Source organism: Zeugodacus cucurbitae, chromosome 6, assembly GCF_028554725.1.
Source record: "Zeugodacus cucurbitae isolate PBARC_wt_2022May chromosome 6, idZeuCucr1.2, whole genome shotgun sequence".
Lineage (NCBI taxonomy): Eukaryota > Metazoa > Arthropoda > Insecta > Diptera > Tephritidae > Zeugodacus > Zeugodacus cucurbitae.
Window position 1 is genome coordinate 25,591,801 of NC_071671.1, and position 20,528 is coordinate 25,612,328.

Here is a 20,528-nt window from a genome sequence, read left to right on the forward strand (position 1 = left end):
CTAGACTTTTACTTAGCGGGTTACTAGTGTGTAGAAAAAGCATTCCTGTGAGACAAGGTTCAATAAAATATATCTTCTCTTCTTGACTGGCGTATACACCCCTTTCGTCCATTCGAACAACCTGACGTAGCCAGCGTAGCCGCTGTCTTTTTATTCGCTGGACTATGTCTAAGACGTCGAGTAACACTTATAGCTCATCATTCCATGCGGTATTCGCCGTTGCCAATATATAAGGGAGCATACATCTTACGCAAAACCTTTCTCTCGAAAACTCCTAGTGTCATCGGACGTTGACATCGTCTACGCTTCTGCACCATAAAGTAGGACGGGAATGATGAGGGACTTGTAGAGTTTAGTTTTTGTTCGTCGAGAGAGGACTTTCAATAAAATATATCTAAATATATTATATTAGGGTGATCAAATAAAATAATGATCAAAAAAATGTCTTAAGGTGAGCTTGGAACACAACAAGTTATTCGCAGATATTTAGTTAAATTTTCAAATATATTCTCTGTTCAAACTTTTCTAAAACCAATAAGACAAATTTTGTTGCAGAACTTTTGAAAAAGTATTTGCTTCGATTAAGATAGACTCTATTAACTGGATGTCATATAAGAATGAAGTCACCACATTTTATCGTATCTTCTGACTCTGGAAGCTTTGCATAGTTATGTTGGGTGGTTCTCCGATGATGCCACTTAAGGATTTTTAAATATTAAAAAGATCGGATGATTATAATTGAGAAAGTAGTTTTTGCCCTTCGCACAGTCGGCTACTCGATTTATGGTCAGCTGTTATACAATTTGTTCATGCTCATAAGAAGAGAGTTTCATCAGTTGATTGCTATTTTATCAATAACTACAATCAAATTTCCAACGTGGATAATTATTCCTAGAGTCGTTTTCTAGTTTCAACTTCATTTGTATTCCACTAAAAATAAATGTAGTAAAATAAGATTCTTGTATGTGGTACATCAATCTAAATCAGCGCTTTAATCGATCGAAAACCGGTTAATTGATCAATTAACTGCTGTGTGAAAAGGCTAATTTACTAAAATAACGAAAATTATTATTTATAGTATATGAGGAATGAGGGGTGAATCCTGAACCGATCTCACTAATTTTCGTCAACAAGCTATACTATAAACTAGGTTATAAGCTCACTTTAGTTTGCTAAAATACTTAATTAACCGATAAATATGGTATAAAGCCCATCGGATGTGTGAAAAGGCTAATTTACTAAAATAACGAAAATTATTATTTATAGTATATGAGGAATGAGGGGTGAATCCTGAACCGATCTCACTAATTTTCGTCAACAAGCTATACTATAAACTAGGTTATAAGCTCACTTTAGTTTGCTAAAATACTTAATTAACCGATAAATATGGTATAAAGCCCATCGGATGTTTGAAAATCTTTACACTAGGTATATAGGAACTGGGTAAGTAATGAACCGATTTCACCCACTTTTGGTACAGAGATACATTATTAGAAGAAAAATATTCTCTCTGAATTTCTTTGAAATATCTGAGAGATTTACCGAAAATTTCGGCAAAAAATTAAACACAAAAGCATGGGTCCTCGTGTGCGATGTCTGGAGCCTGGAAAATTTATAGTCCGAGTGCGACTTTCTATAGACATGGTAAATAATATCGAGAGGAAATTAGGTAAACTTTATTGATTAATCTCGAGTTTTGTGCAACCCTATAAATCAACCAAAACTCAAATAATAAAAAAAATATATTAAATGGATAATTTCATTTATCATATATAAGATTTCTGTTTCATATCTATATTTATGTATTATTTAGTAAAGAAAAAAATCTTTAATTTAGTTGGAAACTCTACAACCGATAACCTTAACTCACTACCCTAAAGATTTGTTGTATAGAATGGTGTGTGGACGCCTAAAGCAAATATACTTTACATCATTATCTCCATTTTTATGTTGTTTACTCAAAGGATGAACGCTCATAAGTGTATATCAAGGGTACATAGGCGAAGCTTGCGCTCGAGATTACTTAGTGGCACGCCGGCGACGTCAAGCACAACCGCATTGTTCTCTACACCACAGCATTTCATATAAACCTTGGTTACTGTTCTCTTGATGTTGTTACTTTCATTTCACTGTTGTTGCTTATGTTGTGCCACAATGTTGGTTGTTGTTGCATTATTGTGGCAATATTTACTACTTTCCGCAGCAGCGTCGACAATGACAATGGTTTACATGGCAGAAAAAAAAAATCACGAAAACAAGAGCGAAGCGACAAAAACAACAAGCTGTAAGTGCTTAGCTACTTTTATTATTGCATTTATATAACAAAGGCATATTTGCGCAACCTTGTGAAATATATTTACGTACAAACACGATTATAAACTTTATGACAGACAGTTGAAAAAATAAACAACAACAACAATTGTGCGGTGTAAAAATAGCATGTGCGATCAGCAAACCAGCCATTCGCAAGCTTTGTAGCATACACTTAGGCGCGTGGCGTATGACATGCAAATGCTGTTACGTCTGGCTTGTATTAAATTTAATGAATTCCGCCGTAGAAATGTGATTTAAATAATCCGGTTTGCTCAGCACATCAAAGTCTTGGTGTTGTAGCGAAAATTGTTTGATGCAAAAAAGTGTAAAAAATGTCTATTGTCTGTTGTAAGTTAACATTTTTTACTGTTGCAAACCACATTAGACGTGAGGAATGCGGCGTGGAATTTTGAAATGACGCGTGTTGAGGCGGCATTCTATTGTACGTTGACAGCTTGAGTGCGTTATTTTGGTTCATTTCAATTTTTGAATAATTGAAAATGTGGACAATGGTGAAGAAATGTTGCTTTATGACACTTAATTAACACTACCGTGACTCTAGACTAACTTAATTTGATTTAACTTAGATTTAACTTCTTCCGTGATAGTTTCATAGTGATCCACTTCAATCTCCATCGTTTCCGAATAGTTCTGTATTCAACACGATGGGTCGCCAGACCATATATCATATATCAAAGGGGGGTCCATGCAATCGTCCGTTAATGCTGGCATTATGAGAAAGGATGAAAAGGAACCTAGGATTCCTAGTTTAATAGATTAGCCACAACCATCAGTACTAGCTTGACTTTTTAACGAATATAATTCTTTTCTACGTATCTTTATCATACTAACTGCGAAGTCCGATGCAAAGGAACCTAGGATTCCTAGTTTAATAGATTAGCCACAACCATCAGTACTAGCTTGACTTTTTAACGAATATAATTGTTTTCTACGTATCTTTATCATACTAACTGCGTAGTCTGCTGTATTAGATTGCTTCTCTGAAAGTAGTTATTTGGAACTAAGAGTACCCTACAGAGGATATAGTATTTTCGGAGACACTAATAACAGTGGCAAGTTCAAGTTTCAACTAACTTACTTCAACTTAACTTAAACTAAGATGATATAATTTAACATAACTTAACGTGACATAACTTAACTTAACATAACACTACTTGAAATACCGTAATTTAAATTTCTTAACTGAACTTAACTTAACTTAAATTTCATAACTTAACTTTACTCAACATAACTCAACTTAACTTAACATTACTTAACTTAACTTAACTTAATATAACATAACTTAACTTAACTTTACTTTCCTCAATTTAACTTAACGTAACTTAACGTGACATAACATAACTTAACTTAACTTAACATAACATAACATAACAAAACTTAATGTAACATAATATAACTTAACTTAACTAATTTAATTTGAAAATTGTTCTCCAAGTCTTATAAAATGGTTTCGTATTCTTAAAGTATAGAAACGAATTAATTAAATTTTTAGTTAACTTTTGAATGTCTCATAAGGTGTAAAAATATTTATAAAAAATTTTAGTGGAGAAATATTTGCTCCATTGGTCACTGACTCAACAAGCAACCCTAATTATAGCTTTTTTGGCTCGATTTCAAATTTGTAAAGCAATAAATTATTAAAAAATTAATAATTTAATACATGCGAATCATTTTGAACTACAATGTTCGAACATAAATAGCATTGCATGTATTTTGCTCTACTACTGAGTGGTTCTTAAGTAATTGCCTTAACGCCCGCGCCATCACTACCAACGCAGCAATTAATTAGCAATCAGAATTCGCGCATAATTTCCAATTAATAACGGATAAATATGCAACAGAGCTAGTAATTAGTTTTATACAAGCGTGGATGCTTACTGTATACATATACATAAGTATGTATATATTTACATAGAGACAAACAGGAATGCATTGCTGTTGCATTACCAAACGATAATTACAAAACCAAACGCGCGCTATCGAAAATCTGATTACGAAAACAGCAAAAGGACTTGTATTCTGTGATTTATAGTATATAATTTATAGAAATATGTATTATATATATGTAAATCCTTCTGTATATATACACATTGTATATAGCATTTCAATACATAACTAATGCGCATATAAATCGAAAAAACACGGACACGTGCCATCGAATTAAGACATTTTATAACAGCACACAAACACACTCACATTTTCCTACATACACCCACACTCACATATGTAAATAATTACTTAACATTTCGAACGCATAATTATGCCAAGTATAATGTAACAGCTGTAATAATTAATACTCGCATATATAGCTGACTGAGCATAATCAAAGCATTGCTAACATGAAAGCATCGCTTCTATTGGCCTACTTCAGTGCGTTTGTTCACGTTAATTTGTTTTGGTATTAACATAAAAATGTGATTAACTTAGGCAAATTCCAACGAATTATTTAGTTGGACGAAATTGATATTTTGCGGTTAAGTGTGAAAGTGTAGTGATGGAGAGAGCAAGAAAAAGCTAGGGTGAAATGACATGCAGGGTACTTCAGTGAGAAGTGAGTTTAAAGATTTAAAGAAATCTGTGGAAGTTGCTGGAAAGCGATAAAATTTAATATAGTTGAGTTTGTTATGTATACCAATTGATCGGAAAAACGTCGAAAAGTTAATATAGTCAACTTCTCGGAGAGAGGAAGAAAGATAATGATATTTTCAAAGAGTGATCTAATCATTAGATCATTAGATTTGAATGTAAAAAATAGAGAAGATAAAATGATATGGATATAGCAAGGAATAGAGAGAGTTATTAACCGCAAGAGCGATCGCACAAAAGGAGAGGAACAGAGAGACAGTTTTATATTGAAAAGGTGATAAAGTGAGATGACAATATAGAAAGGAATAGACAGAGTTTGATATTGAAAAAAAAAAAAAAAACATAGAAGGAGAAGAGTATATATGTAGTAGAATATAGAGAGAGTGTGCTATATTGCATACATGATAGAATTTGAGGAATATAGAGTAGAAAATCGATAGACGTATAAAAAACGATAAAGGAAAGCGAAATAGCGTGACATACAAAAAACCACTATCCATCGAAGTTATTATTTATAAGTTTTATTCATGAACCATCTATGACAAAATTTTTTAGGAAAGGTTGCTAAAGGTGACTTTATACATACACATATCGTAGCAGACAAAATAATAAAATCGACATGTCGCTTATTATAATACACATGAACCCTTCTAGGGGTGTTAACGGGACACTGTCTGATTGCGGCACACATCAGCAGACTGGGTATACCTTTTAATGATTATTGCAGAAGCTGCTAAGAAGAAAAGGAGGAGGAAACGATTACACACCTTCTATGTGGATGTAAGGCTCTGTATAGGAAAAGAACCACAACTTTTTTTGTTTTTTTTTTTTATTAGCTAACCCAGAGAATACTCCAGTGCTTTCTCAATACTACAGCATCCAAATGTATCAATAAAATTGTGCAATAAAAATTTGAATTTATTGAAAATTTAGTAGAAACCAATAAATATATGTCTTCTTGCCAACAGCACCATCTAGCGAACTTGATTTTTCAAAGCTACTACTACTTTTGTAATATATACTAGTTATTGTTCGAATAAGAAAGAAACGAATTAAAAAAAAAATATTTCTGTTGCCATCTTTAACCCCCAAATAAGGAGAGTGATATGCTATATTCGAATACGATTTAAATATATTAAAAACTATATGAAAATTCGTTGCTTCACCTTTAGTAAAAATAGTTAATGAAAAAGTTGTAGATCTCTTTAAACCCGTTATCGACTTCAGTGCCCCAAAAGCGAACATTTTACACTGAAAATTATATTAAGAACTCATTGTAACGAATAGCAAAGCCTATGCTCAACTTCTGCTCCCTTCCCACCTCAATTTTACCGATACTTTGCACGACTTTTCCTAACCAGTTTAACAACTTTGCCACAACACTAACAATTGTAACTAATAAACCAGACAAATTAAACGTGATTAATTAACAGTTAGGTTAAATGTACGGGCGTTTGAATATAACAGAATTACAGTTCCATGCACAAAAACCGTTATACATTGGAATGTTTACATATATGCATGGGCACAGTAGTTATTACTTGCAGGTTGCGTATACGCTATGGTGTCTCTTTATAGCATATAATGGCTTTACAAGCGCTTCTGCAGTTTTATTTATGGAAATTTTTGAAAATGCTTTGGCATAAACGAATTTTAAAGCATTTCTACTTATTTGCACTGCCATTTTACATATCACTGCCGGCGAGTATATGCTGAAAAAGCGCGCTCTCAAATTGAGTATGACAGTCAAGTTGCGCTGTTAACCACAAATTTCAACGCATTTCCTTCAATTAAAAGTACACATGACTACTAGCGTTTAAATTAACTACAGCGCTACAAATTTGAGTCTGATAATGTATATATGTATGTATATATATTTCTTGAGAGTGTGTTTAAATGTATTATTGTATAGATGTATGTATGTTTGTGTTCGGCACGAACGTTAGCTGTCTCTGTAATTAGCTAATTGCGATAATTAAATGCTTTGCTAATGCTTTCATTTAACCATTGAACAAATGATGGTGGCGGCACACACATAAATACAAGCTTACATTTGGATATATAGTTATATACATACGCACATATATATATATATATATATATATATATATATATATTTCCATACATATACACATATATTAAAGCGTACAACAGCGCTGTCATTTTATATTACACATACACATATATATGTGTGTCTATTTATATGCCTGTAACTGTCTACTCCAACATCCATTGCTGTCTAGTAGCCGCTGGCAATTTACATATTTTACATTTCCAAATTTGGCATTTACATACGTACAATAAATAAATGCCATGTCTACCCCAATACGTTTAGCTGCCAACGCAATAGCCGCGCTCGCATATCCTGCACAGGCTAATAATAGCAAAAGCGCGCTTGTTTTTATCTCTCTCCTTGTGTCCTATTCGCTTAAATTGCGCGCAATTAGCGTTTAAACACATGTGTATTTGTGTATGTCCGTGTCATTTAGCTTATGACAATCGAAATATCGAAATCGTACATTTTTGTTGCACACTACTGTACATATTTATGCTATTTATGGCGCGTAGTCAAATCAAATGCTGAGTGTCTGCGTACAATTTTAGTTTTTCTGTGTTATTTGTTGTTGTTGCTATATTTTTACATTTGCAATGACAATTTTGACTCACCTCTACCACTCTAATGATCGAATAGAAATTTGTTTACGTAGGCGTAATTATGAGTTACAACAACAACAAATTGTTGTTGAAAAAGAAATACAAATGACTGGAATGGACAGAAAATATGTATAAAATTAGCAATGAAAAATATTTATAAATATAAAAAGTAAGGAAAGGAGAAGTTCCGAAGTAACCGAGCATTTTTTGATCCCGAAATTTATTTATTTAATTTTATTAAGATAACAAACAATTTGTTCCAAATATTCGGCATAAAGTCCAATATAATGACAAAAATCATAATATATAGTAAATGAGCGCTGAGGTAACTCCTGAACCGATTTCACTCATTTTTATCACCAACATACATTATATCTAAGAGTATATGCTCACATAATTTGGCTAAGATATTTCACATATTAACCGATTTATAAGGTATTGAGCCCATCGTATTTTTGAAAAACCTACAATTAGGTATATGGGAGCTAGGAGATGTTATGACTCGATTTTAACCATTTTTGGTGCCGAGATACACTACTATATCTCAGAGATTTAACGATATTTTCGGTTGAAAATTAGCCTAAGGCACTGAATTCTTCATATTCGACATCCGGGGGATTGAAAAGTGATAGTCCGATCTCTACAATTTTTTCACAAGTGATGACACAGATCACATACACTATTTGTGTAAAGTTTTATTGCGCTATCTTCATTGGTTCCTAATGTATATATTATAAAGTGAAGGAATGAGATGGAATTCAAAATTTAGTTATATCGGAAGTAGTCGTGGTTGTGAACCGATTTCGTCTATTTTTTATCCGTGTTATCAGGGTGTAAAGAAAATATTGTATACCGAATTTCATTGAAATCTGTGGAGTAGTTCCTGATATATGGTTTATGACCCATAAGTGGTCCAATTTCGCCCATTTCCCAAACTCCTCAGTTTCCAAGTTTCATTAAGATATCTCAATTTTTTTTATTTAAAATTCGAACTTTCTTCATGCAGAAATGTGCTTTTTGATTCAAAATACCACCAATTTCCGCCCCAAAAGTAGACTACTATAAGCAATAATCATGCATCAAACCATCAACCTTATATAAGTAAAAGCTTAGTACTACGCACATATTAATACATCACTATTCAATAGTCTTAATGGCAAAGCACTTCTAATTTGCGAAATTCACTGTAACATGACAAAATCAGCCACAAACAACCACAAAATCATGCCATCAAAGTTGCCACAAATTTATATACACAATATTACCTAAATATACGTACATATGTAAGTGTGTATATTAGCACATATTTAGTAGCTTATGACACAGTGCTGTGAAGCAGTCGACCACAAAATGAGCTGACATAAATGCTGTGCAATTTGCAGTACAGTTCAAAGACAGGATATGGAAAGTGTCTACGTGCGTGTGCGTAAATTAATAATTATGTGTGTTATTAGCAGGACTTAAAATGTGTGAGCACAGAGTGATAGTAAGAGTGTTGTTGGTCATGTGAGGTGATAGTGAGAATATATAGTAACCTGGTAGAATAATATGAGAGTGCGAAGACAGTGTAGTAATTTGTGCAAAAATATATTTATTTTACAGTTATAAATGATTTTTAGTTATAATAGTGAGCTTCCTTACTGGTTTTGACAACATTGAGCTTTTGGTAGACCTTAAAGTTTTAAGCTCAATTTAATTTTTCATTCAAAAACTAAAAATATTGTATAAGAAACCACTCTAAATAAGACTTTTTAAACAACTTTTTCCATTTTTTCTCTTTAATTAATTTATGAATTTCTTAAATTCTATTTCCTAACCTCAATCCTTTTTACCACCTGGTATAACTAAAGCTCGCCTAATAACAACTCTTCCGTCAGTGCGTTTTAACAAAGCGTTTTGTTTGCGTGTAAATTGCATAAAATACTGAATAGCCATAATTATAAAACACACACACACATATTTGTCTTCATACTCATACTCAAACACCCGCAATCAATGCTACTAAGCACGCTTAAGCGCTCATTACTTGGTTAACTGTTATAGGTACACAATTTAACTATGTCGTCTATGTCAATGCAAGTAAATGAAAACAGCAACAAAATCAGAAGTAACAACAACAATACTACTGCATAGCATACAACTTAACAAAAAGATATTAAATGGCGCAAACTAGCTGTAATGAAGTAAAATGCAATGAATGTGACAGCTACCTTGCTTTTGTTGTTGTACTTAACGGTAGAGTAAATTTTGACAATGCAATATCAATAAATTGTATACTACATCTAGTAAAAAGCACTAGTTCGAAAGTAATATGTAACTGATTACTATAGGATGTTATGGTTTTTTATACCCTGAACAGACAGGGTATATTAAGTTTGTCACGATGTTTGTAACACCCAGAAGGAAGGGTCGGAGACCCTATAAAGTATATATATAAATGATCAGTATATTGAGCTGAATCGATTTAGCCATGTCCGTCTGTCTGTCCGTCTGTATATATACGAACTAGTCCTTCAGTTTTTAAGATACCGTTTTGAAATTTTGCAGATGTTATTTTCTCTTCAAGAAGCTGCTCATTTGTCGGAACTGCCTATATCGCACCACTATATCATATAGGTGCCATACAAACTAAACGATCGGAATTAAGGGCTTATATGGAAAACTACCGCATTTTACTACATATCTTCACGAAATTTGGTGTGAGTTATTGTTCATAGAAATAATTTAATCTCCGAAAAAAATTGTTCAGATTGGTTCACTATAGCATATAGCTGCCATACAAACTGAACGATCAGAAGCAAGGGCTTGTATTTTCGCATTTGACGTGGTATCTTTACGAAATTTGACATGGATTACTGCTTAAGGTAATAATATAATCTCCGAAGAAATTGTTCAGATCGGTTAACTAGATAACCTTAATGTTTCTAGCAAACAACCCGGCTAAAAAGAATTAATAAAATGTTTTCTTTTTTTTACTTACTTTTTCTTACGTCTTTAGATTTGCTAAAACACATAGTTACTAAAAGAAATGCACCTGTGAATGGTATATTACCTTCGGTACAGCCGAAGTTAACGTTTTTTCTTGTTTAATGACATCTTCGGTGTAATTTATTCCGGAAAGGTTGTGAGTTCAAAAATATATCGAGGAAAAGTAAAATTTATCAATCAAATATGCTTGAAGAAGAAGCTTTGAAGAAGTAGAAGTCGTAGAATTAGGCTAATAATGCGACCCAGCATAAGGAAGAACCATACTTTTAGAGGTTATGTAGAGTGAGAGGAGTATTCTCAAAGGTCCTGGATACCCAAATATGTACTGTACATAGTTGTCTTTAAATAACGCAAATGGTACTTTGTAGACTACCAAATAATGGAAATTACTCAGATCGACAAGTTTTATATATAATTCTGTCTAAAATCTTTGTCTATAAAATTCAATCACAAATTCCTCAAAATTTATACGGTAACTGTTTCTTTGCGTAAAATCAAAAGCTAAACTCAAATGATACATATCTAATCAGAATTCGACCACTCCATTAACTACAAGACTTGAACTGATCCTTCTCTTACTACATCCGGACCAGTTCTGTAACCACTGCGCAGTTATTTCACCAATCTTCTGTGTGCAGCTACAAAAAGTAGTGTATTTTGAAGAAAGTGTTTATTAGAGCGTAAAGCGCACCCATTCATACAGCAAAATTTATAGGCTATGTATGCACCCAAACATATATACATACTTACTCGTACTTAACTCCACATAAGTACACTACTTTCATGATTGCTTTTATATAACGTACATATATGTGTGAGTGTGTGCCGTTAAGTGCCTGTGTATTATGACTATAAACATTTTATGCGATAGTTTGCACACTGGAAGTAGGTGAATGTCACCAAAAATACTACTTTGTGTGTGTCTCTTGCACAACAACGTCTGCCACTCTGCACTGCTCTAGTCGTTGCCACACCATCGCTTGATAAATAAGTACATAAATAGTTAAACGCAAATAGTAGTGGTTGATTGCATTTGGCAAAGTGCTGGTAATATGTAAATACCTTCAGATGTGTTTATTTGCACCTAAATTGACATAAACCACATTTTATAAGCCATAAATTTCACTGTGGTTACAGTGCAACCACAAAATGAAACGATAGCATTTTGGCAATAAGCAATATTTTCGTATAAATATCTATGTCGAAGTGAAATTGTTTTGTGGTATTTGTACGCAAACATGGACCCAAATAATATTCATATATGTTTAAATTGAATATTTACTGCACAAATTGCACTAGAAATATTTATATTTACTTAATTTGGTAATCAGATTCAAAATTTAGTTAGTATTTAACTGCGAAGAATACCATTTAAGCTTTAAATTTGCATTCGAAGTGTCTTAAGGCTGACTTTTGCGAAAGGAGAGCAATAAAATATAAGACTGGATGAAAATTATACATAAAAGGTAGTCAAAACAGATCAACAACCTCATCCCAGCCTTATAAAAATCACCATGATTTCATAAGGTCTACTTTGGTGAGCCGAACTGAGCTAAAAAAACACCAAAAGATGTGATAAATCTCATTCAAAGATTACCAGATGTACTAAGGCGTGTTAAAGTCAATCTTAGAAGGTGAGCTCAGCTAAGAGCACCTCAAAAGTTGTTCAACATTAATCCAGAATTTTCAAGTATATTATCAAACCAGACTTTTTAAGGAGAAGAAGACCAAAAACAGACATTAATTGGTTAAAGCTTTGCTTATTAAACACAATTCGGCTCAGAGATAATGAATAAGGTATTAAATCTCAATCAAATATGACAAATAATAGAACTTAGTAAAGCCTGTCTTTCTTACTTTTTAAATTTTAAAACAGGAATTCATTTGTTATAAACGGTCTTAGTAAGTCGAGCTCTGCTAAAGAAAGACCATAAAAGTCAGAAATCGAAATCAAAAACTACAGAGAGAACTAAGAGTTGTTAAAACCTGGCTTAAAGAAAACTCGACTAAATGAGAACCACAAAAGATCTTCCAATATACATTTAAGATTTCTAAATGAATCCAAATTTGTTGAATCCTAGCTTAGTTAGACTATAAAACTCAATCCAAGATTACTAAATGAACTACTATGATTTATACGGAGAGCTCGGTTCAGAGAGGATAAAAAAGTCTAAAATTACAGCTTAGATTTATCAAATAAGAGCAGACGAAAAATGGTCATCAAGATCAATCCGAAATTTCAAACTGAAGTATGACTCAATAAATCTTATCTCAGTAGGGAAAACCCATATAAAATAGTAACTAAAACTGTTCTAGATATCAAGCCAGTATTAACTTGTGAATAAAGACTTATCAATACCAGGCTTAATAAAGAGATCTTAATTAAAACATAATAATTTTTTAGAGCCCATCTTAGTTACAATAGATCGGCTAAGACAGGAATAAAATCTCAAGCATAAATTTCCAAAAGAAACATGGCTTACTGGCTAAGCTTAAAGTTTTCTTCAAAAATTAAATCGGAAAAAATAGAAATTAGACATACGAAGCCCACTCTTTTGAGGACTATTGAATTTTTGAAATCAGAGTTAAAATTTTTATATTTTATTTAAAACTTTCCTTATCTTCTCGAAATCGCCAGATAAAAAAAACTAAAATTCGCTTTTAAATAACGAAATCAAGGCCCATTGTAAACAAGAGTTGTCTTTTTTTTTTTTTTGAAACTCACTAATTTGATTAGCGTTCATTTTGCTCAATTTTTTTGTTGTCGTTTTGTGGCGTTAATGAACTCTATTTGGACGCTTCATCAACCGCGACCTAATTCAATTAAAAATTTTGCCATTTGAATGTTGAAAATGAAAATAACAACGCCAACTGCAGACGCAATGGTGTAAACAACGCGACTTTTATATACATTTGAATAAATGCTGGTTGCTGGAAAAGAGCAGAGATTTACTGGTGATAGAATGAACATTTCAAGTTCGCTTATTAAATTTTGCTAACTAATTTATATTTTCATAAAATGCTGTGATTATTTAGGGATTTGAGAAAAATAACACAATAATCTTTTACACTATGTTCCCACGAAAAGTTGCTTTAAGAAATTAAGAATTAAACGTTACATTGAGGCGCATTTTTTTTTATCCAAGCCACACAGCCATTTTGGGTTTTCACTAATAATATATATGGATTAGAATTGAAGATATTTCATAAATTTAAGTGTAGTGATTGTTTTTCTAAAATTTACTGTTGAAATTTTCAAAAAGCATACAAGTTTTCAAAGAAACTGTAGCCTACATTAGCAAAGACACTTACCAAACATATGACAAAAATGCCTCTGAACTGATGCTAGTGTTTCCAAACAAAGCTTTTCCTTAAGATTCAACATATGGAACCATTAAAGAGTTCCCTAGTATCTTATTTCATTTACTTTTCTTAAATTTAATATTTGTTGCCTACATTTAGGCGTATTGCTTATCGGAGACACTACTAGGGGTTGAACGAAAAGTTGAGTTACTTTACAATAAATCGAAATATGAGTTTTCAAATCTGCTTTAGTTTTCCTTGGATGTTTTACTTCAAATTTCACCTCCACATTCTAATAAGAAAGTCATACTTAAAAGCTCACTGCTTAATTGAGTTTTTCTTTTACTTTTTCGCAATTAAATTAGGCAACGAAAACTTTCTTAAAGTCAATTTCTATAAATACTATCAACCGAAACTATGCTACACAAAAAGTATAAATAGCGCTTTGGCTGAATAAATAACTTTAAAAGTAAAGAGTGGAGAGGGAGTGGCGAATTAACTTAAAGGAGTTAGAAAAGTCTTCAAAGCAAATTTTGTAAATGTCACGGAAAAGTCCTTTAGTGCCGCTTAAGTCTGTCATACTGAAAGGATGCTAGACATTTTTTCAAGACATAATGAAGAAAATAAGTTGATAAGCAGCAAAGAGTCGACGACGCGCGCCTTAGCATTGTTTAAGCCTCAAGGATGTCTGATGTGTTGTGCCGCTATGCGCCGCTTGCCTTCATTTAGCGAGTTCATTGCAGCAAACAGAGAAAAAAACGAAATAAAACAAAAACAAAAAGTACCCACTCCAGCCAAGTGTGCTTGTCCTCATTTTGATTTATCCCTTTCGCTCATTCCTGTAATACATATACCGTTATATCTATGTGTGTATATCTCCAACTCTTTGCTGCATTTTCCACTTATACACTTTGGCCTCACCCCGTCGTCCGCCGTCCGCCTTTCAGCCGCGGAATTGCCTGCCTTCAGGTAATTTGTAGCGCTAATTACTAGTTATTTGTTTTTCGAATCCCCAGGTTATTTGTCCTTTAAAGAGCTTTGTAAATTATTTGAAATTTTTCGCGCTACAATTCCGCGTTTACAACGCTGCCGGCGTAGTTGCATTTCTTTGGATCTGGGATTTTTTCGTAATTAAGTTAGGGTTTCACTTTGTTAATTTATCTCTCACATTTTTTAACATTTCTTTTCTGGTTTTTTCTTGCCTTTACAGGACCGCCCGTACTGTCCGAATCCATCCAAGGCACATTGGGCCGTTTGCCTTGTAATGTGACGCCGCCCATTTTGGAGGACCGCGTTGCACTCGTAATTTGGTTTAAAGTGGGTCTGAAGACGCCCATTTACAGGTGAGTGAAGATTAAGTTAATATAACTAAATGCTAATTGTAATGGATGAGTGAAGAAGGTGAAAAGAAAATCGCTGGGGCTTGTTGGAGGTACTTCATGAGTTGAGTATCGTGAGTCTATTCCGATTAGTTACTGAATTATACGGCTTCCAAACCGTAAATCTCTATACAATTATATTCGAAAACCCACCGTCGTCATTCGAACCAGTATCTATAGTTTGGTTAAATTTTCGAACTCTCATGTCTCTACATGAGATGAGATTACTACCCCCAGGACATCAAATCAGATCCTGAATCATGAATCAAACACTGAGACCTCATTTCATTATGACTTGGAAGAGACAATCAATTATGTTCGAAAACGTATCAACTCCTGTTAGTTCCCTTAAGCCCAGTTGATTTACATAACATTACATCGGAACCCAGCTCAGGTTGAAAATGCAACTCGACTGGATATTTGTCGTGGAGACAGAGACAACTGACAATCATCTAGAAGCGACAGTTACTTTAAACTACTGTACTAAAGATAATCGAGTTCTTTCGCCGTCTAGGTTCAATCGCAGTCTGCTTCTTGGTTGTGGACAGCTTGCAGTACGAGTGACACATGAACTGTTTGGTTCGCTTTTGTCCGTCCTCCCTGTTGATCAAGAGGAATCTTTGTTACTCATGGTTTTAAGATATCAACCCCGAGTTCAGCAGAGGACAAGTGATAGTGTCCTTGAATGACCATCCGATCCTTTGGACAATCATAGCTGAAGCTCTGGAAATAAGACCCCGTTGAGAAGCCGTAAGGTCTGTATCTTATCCACTCATGGTATTAGTGGGGCGCTCGCAATCTAGTCTACAATTTTGTATTTATCTTCGAGTATTAGTTCCATCCCTGAGCTTTGACATGAATATTTGCTTTTGTTGCTGTGATCCGGAAGAGGTTCCGTCGATTGGTTCCAATAATTTTTCAAAGAAGTTGATATTGTGTGGCTTCTCAGTACTCAGCTAAGATCTCCAACTGGAGCTTATGGATGTTCTTTATGGTCCACTGACACATCTTGATGTCTTTAAATAGGTTGATGAGTCAGTTACCGATGGAACATGGTTCTTTCTTGGAGGAATATACTATAATAGCAGTATTTCCAACACCTACTCTTCTTCGTCAAACAAATAAGCATCTGCCTCTACAGCAGCCATTGTAGATTCCAATCTGTGTCTCCACTGAGTTCAGTCAACCATATGGAAGCTCCGAAGCGTTGCAGCAAAAGAAGAAATAAATATTTTTAAAGCTAAGAAAATATGATTGCATGGCAGCTACTTCGAAGTAAGAACTCCGAGTGTAAAAACTTCACACAACACTATGCAACAACACAGCTTGTGGACTGGATGGCTTGTGCACGCCGCACAGATGGCAAGTGGTTGAGCAAAAACTTTAATTAAAATTTTCGGGTAGCATATGCGCTTACAGCGACACAAAGAAGGCAAAAAAAAAAAAACGAACGACAGCAGAACGAGGAGAAGAGGAAGCTGAGCATAACAAAACTAAAATAAGAGAAAGTCATATCTCAACAACAACAACAACAACATCAACAATAAGTAAGTGAAATGCACAATAAGTTGCACACAGCTGACTCAGTAGCAGAGCGAATAAAAAACGAAGAAAGCGTAGCCGAATTTGTTTAAACTAAAAGAGTTCGCAGCTGTTGCTCTTGCGGCCACTTGTATTGTGTTCACATTGCTGTTGCTATTGTGTTGTTGTTTTTATATTGCTCGAAAATAATGCTTAAAAGATAACAAGCATTTAGTCAAGTTCTGCGCTGGCCAATAAATGAGCGAACGTACATAAATCCGCTTAATTGAAGCGAACGACGACCACTATGTGCTCGGGCGCACGTACACAAATACTCGTACATACACATGTATTTATAAACCTCTCTCTTGGCAAAGAAGTCGTTGTGACGTGGAAGAAATATTGAAAATTCAATTGCATATTTAAAAAGCTTCTGCTGCAGTGAGAAAGTCTCATTTAAAGCGTCAGCTGCCATGTGTATCAGTTTTCTGCTGTAGATAATTTTATTGCGCAATATTCGATTGAGCGATTTTATTGATGTCAAAGAAGATATAGGAGTTTGGCTATGCTTTCCATATTAAGTTGAGCCCCTACAGCTGTCTTGCAGTATTCTATGTAGGTAATCTAGTTGGGATCTATCTCAGACTCGAATTAAATTTATTTGTTATTATAATATGGAGACCAATCTTATCAATTTGCATTTGCTTTATCAAGATGTATCTTTGACTTAATGAACTATCCACAAAATAAGTATATAACAAAATCAAATCACATCATCTCAGTGACCAATTGACTCGTTCTCATTATTTGATAATATTCCATAACGGGTCCACCATACAGTTGGAACCATCATGAGCTTAGACTATTTGAAATTGATCTATGATCCAAAAAATTGTATAAGACCTAGCTTTGGCATAGTTTGGGTTGCTTCCCGGTGGATCCCATCAGTACCGAAGTCCCCTGTTGCAATGTGACGCGATGGACTCTACAAGCTTGACTTCTAAGTTGTACTCTTCATTAGCTCTAGAGATCCTACATAAAGTTTACCTCATTCCTTCCGTTATAAAGTACGACTGAAGCAAAGACACTGGAATGCAAGTTAAACCATTTACCACATTAAGATATGCAATTGTGGTTTCTAAAAAATATTTTGTCTAAATCGTCATCGAATATGGAGCCTGATCTGAGCTTGTTTTATCATTGAAGTTTTAGTTTTTCGTTTGGAGCTACAAGTCAAAGTCATCATCGGACTCCGAAAGATTGAATACTTATAAGATCCGATTTAATATAACCGAAACGTACTTTATAATCAATCATTTATGCTTACTGGTAGTGCTAGTTCTTGGTATATTGACATTGGGATCTTAAATTTCTGTTGATTTTGGATTGACACTCTATTCGGGCGTTACTCAAAGGATCGGATAGTTTAGATGCCTGATCATTTATCAACGAACGAACTGAAAATCGAGAAAAGAAGATTTATTTGGCATAATCTCAATATAAAATAAGTCTTTCTGGTCCACATCTGATGATAGGTCTCATTACAGCTACTCGTAGCAACTTGAAATCTCAGAATCTCATGTTATAAAATTTGTTTGGACCAAACACTTCAGTTTCCAAACAAACTGCTCCGTGGTCTTTCACTATTTATCACAAAAAAACGTAGCAACAATTAGTTGAAATCAAAGCCAAAGACAATGCAAACTCCGGCATTGACAACCCACGCATATTTTACAGTTATTTAGAATGAAAAAATTACGAGCCTTTTACGTCAACACTTCACCCAACACACTTGCATTTCACCACAGCTTAATTACTGCCACAAAATGCCACAGTGTGTAATGAAGTGTCACTTTGTTGTTAGACGAGAGTATCACTTGCCAATCCACAAGCGCTTTTCATGCGCGCCTTCCCCTTCTCTCTTCGACTAGACTTTTCGTTAATTTACTGCTAACTATAGCGCAGCGCTCATTACGATACGTCAAGCGTAGCCTTTAACGGTAGAGCAGCGAACGTAAGTAACTTTGGAATTTAACATTTCGTCATCTCATCACAAAACTTAACCGCCATTGTCACTTTGCATACCAAACAGCGAAAACAAGAGAGTGGCAACAAAAAAGTGGAAACTAAAACAACACCCGTTGGCATTGACAACTATAACAATAAAACGCCCCATTTCGCTGCTTCACAAGTTGTCACTTTGTCAAAAACTTTGTGCGGCTGGTGTCTTTGACTCTTGCTGCCCTCGTGCGCGCATACCCCGCTTGCATATTATTCCTGCCTCGCCTGCGTCTTTTATTATCATCACCAGTAGTAGTCGGTAGTCAGTAGTCGGGTAGCAAGTAGTAGCAGACGGACGTCACCCTCTAATGAGCTGCAAAACTATTCCGTACGCGTGCTCGCACTCACGCTCCATCTCGCTCTCTCTCTCACACTCTCTGTCCTTCCTTGCCGATGAATTCCAATTAAGCTGCTTGGCATTTTAATTGATTTAAAGTAAAAGTTTTTTAGCTTTTTAGTCTTGTCAGCAGCGGCAGCAGACACCGCGTCACTATGCTGCTGTGGAGTGCGACAATTTTGCACGACATAGTTTGACAGTCGTCGAGCACGTCAGCGCACTAATCAACTCTGGTCGGTACTCAAACCACTTTTTCTCTAGCGAAAGCAGTGGAGCTCTGCTGAAACCCTCAACAGCCATCGTTTTTCTATAGAACGTTGCTTCGGTCCTGCTTGCTTCGAAAACTAACGGTAAAAAGTAGTTGCGTTTCAGCTTCAACAATTTAATGTCCTTTTGTATTTAACAATACTCGTATTATATTACTTGAACTTTTATTAGTTCGTAATTTTTTTTAAATAAATTTCACTTTATATACTTCTTCTACTTCGCTGCTTTTTAACATTTCTTTTCTTTCACATTTCTCTTCTTCTTTTACTTACAGCGTCGATACGCGCGACTCAAACTTTGCAGATGGCACACACTGGTCCGATGAATCGTATCGCGATCGCTTGTCCTTCTCCGTCGAGGGACGTTCAGGAACGCTGGCAATTAAGAAGACCCGACAAGACGACACGGGCGAGTATCGTTGTCGTGTTGACTTTCAAAAGAGTCCGACGCGCAATTCAAAAGTGAATTTAACTGTCATAAGTAAGTATTGCTGTTGTTGTTAACTATTATATGGCATCTACTATATATAAAGTATATTATAGTAAATTGTGAGGACGCTGCATAAACTTTATTGGCAAATTAAATTAAGTTTTGTCTACAATCAACTCAATATTCGCCGTGTTGTTGTAATTTTAGTTTTCAGTCTTCGTTCATTATTTAATTTAGTTTCGTGCCTCGATTTGCTAGTAGCTCGCATTGCGACTATTCGAAAGTTAGCTCTATGTGTGTGTGTTAGTAATTATTTAAAATTCTCTCAGTTTAATAACGTTCTCTAGCTTCGTTTGCCATAAAAAACTGTAGTGAATTGTAGTCGTAAAAGTGAAAAGTTTTCCACAGTTACGACTTGTAGTGAGTTGCGTAGTAAAAGTGTTGGGTATTAGAAGTTTGTGAGTGAATTAAGAGAGTGCTTTTAAGTTGAAGTAATTTAACGGTTGATGAGTATGGAGCTCTCAGTTAAAATTAATTAATCGATTTTCATGCACTAATCGATAAGAAAATTATTATTTTTTATTAAAAATAATTTGTTAAAAGAACAGTTTTAAGTTTTCATTAAAAGTTTTATTAATCGATTAGTCAGATAATTCGATATTCGATAT

General features: G+C 34.4%; 1 protein-coding gene across 2 annotated transcripts in view; it reads left to right on the plus strand.

Annotated features, from left to right (window-relative positions):
- Positions 1 to 20,528, plus strand: part of LOC105213954 (uncharacterized) — a 286,125-nt gene that overhangs the window by 163,283 nt on the left and 102,314 nt on the right. For both annotated transcript variants that reach the window (XM_029041474.2, XM_029041475.2), the window contains exons 4-5: positions 15,077 to 15,209; positions 19,706 to 19,911. In XM_029041474.2, the coding sequence (XP_028897307.1) occupies positions 15,077 to 15,209; positions 19,706 to 19,911 (339 nt within the window). The remainder of the gene's footprint in view (positions 1 to 15,076; positions 15,210 to 19,705; positions 19,912 to 20,528) is intronic.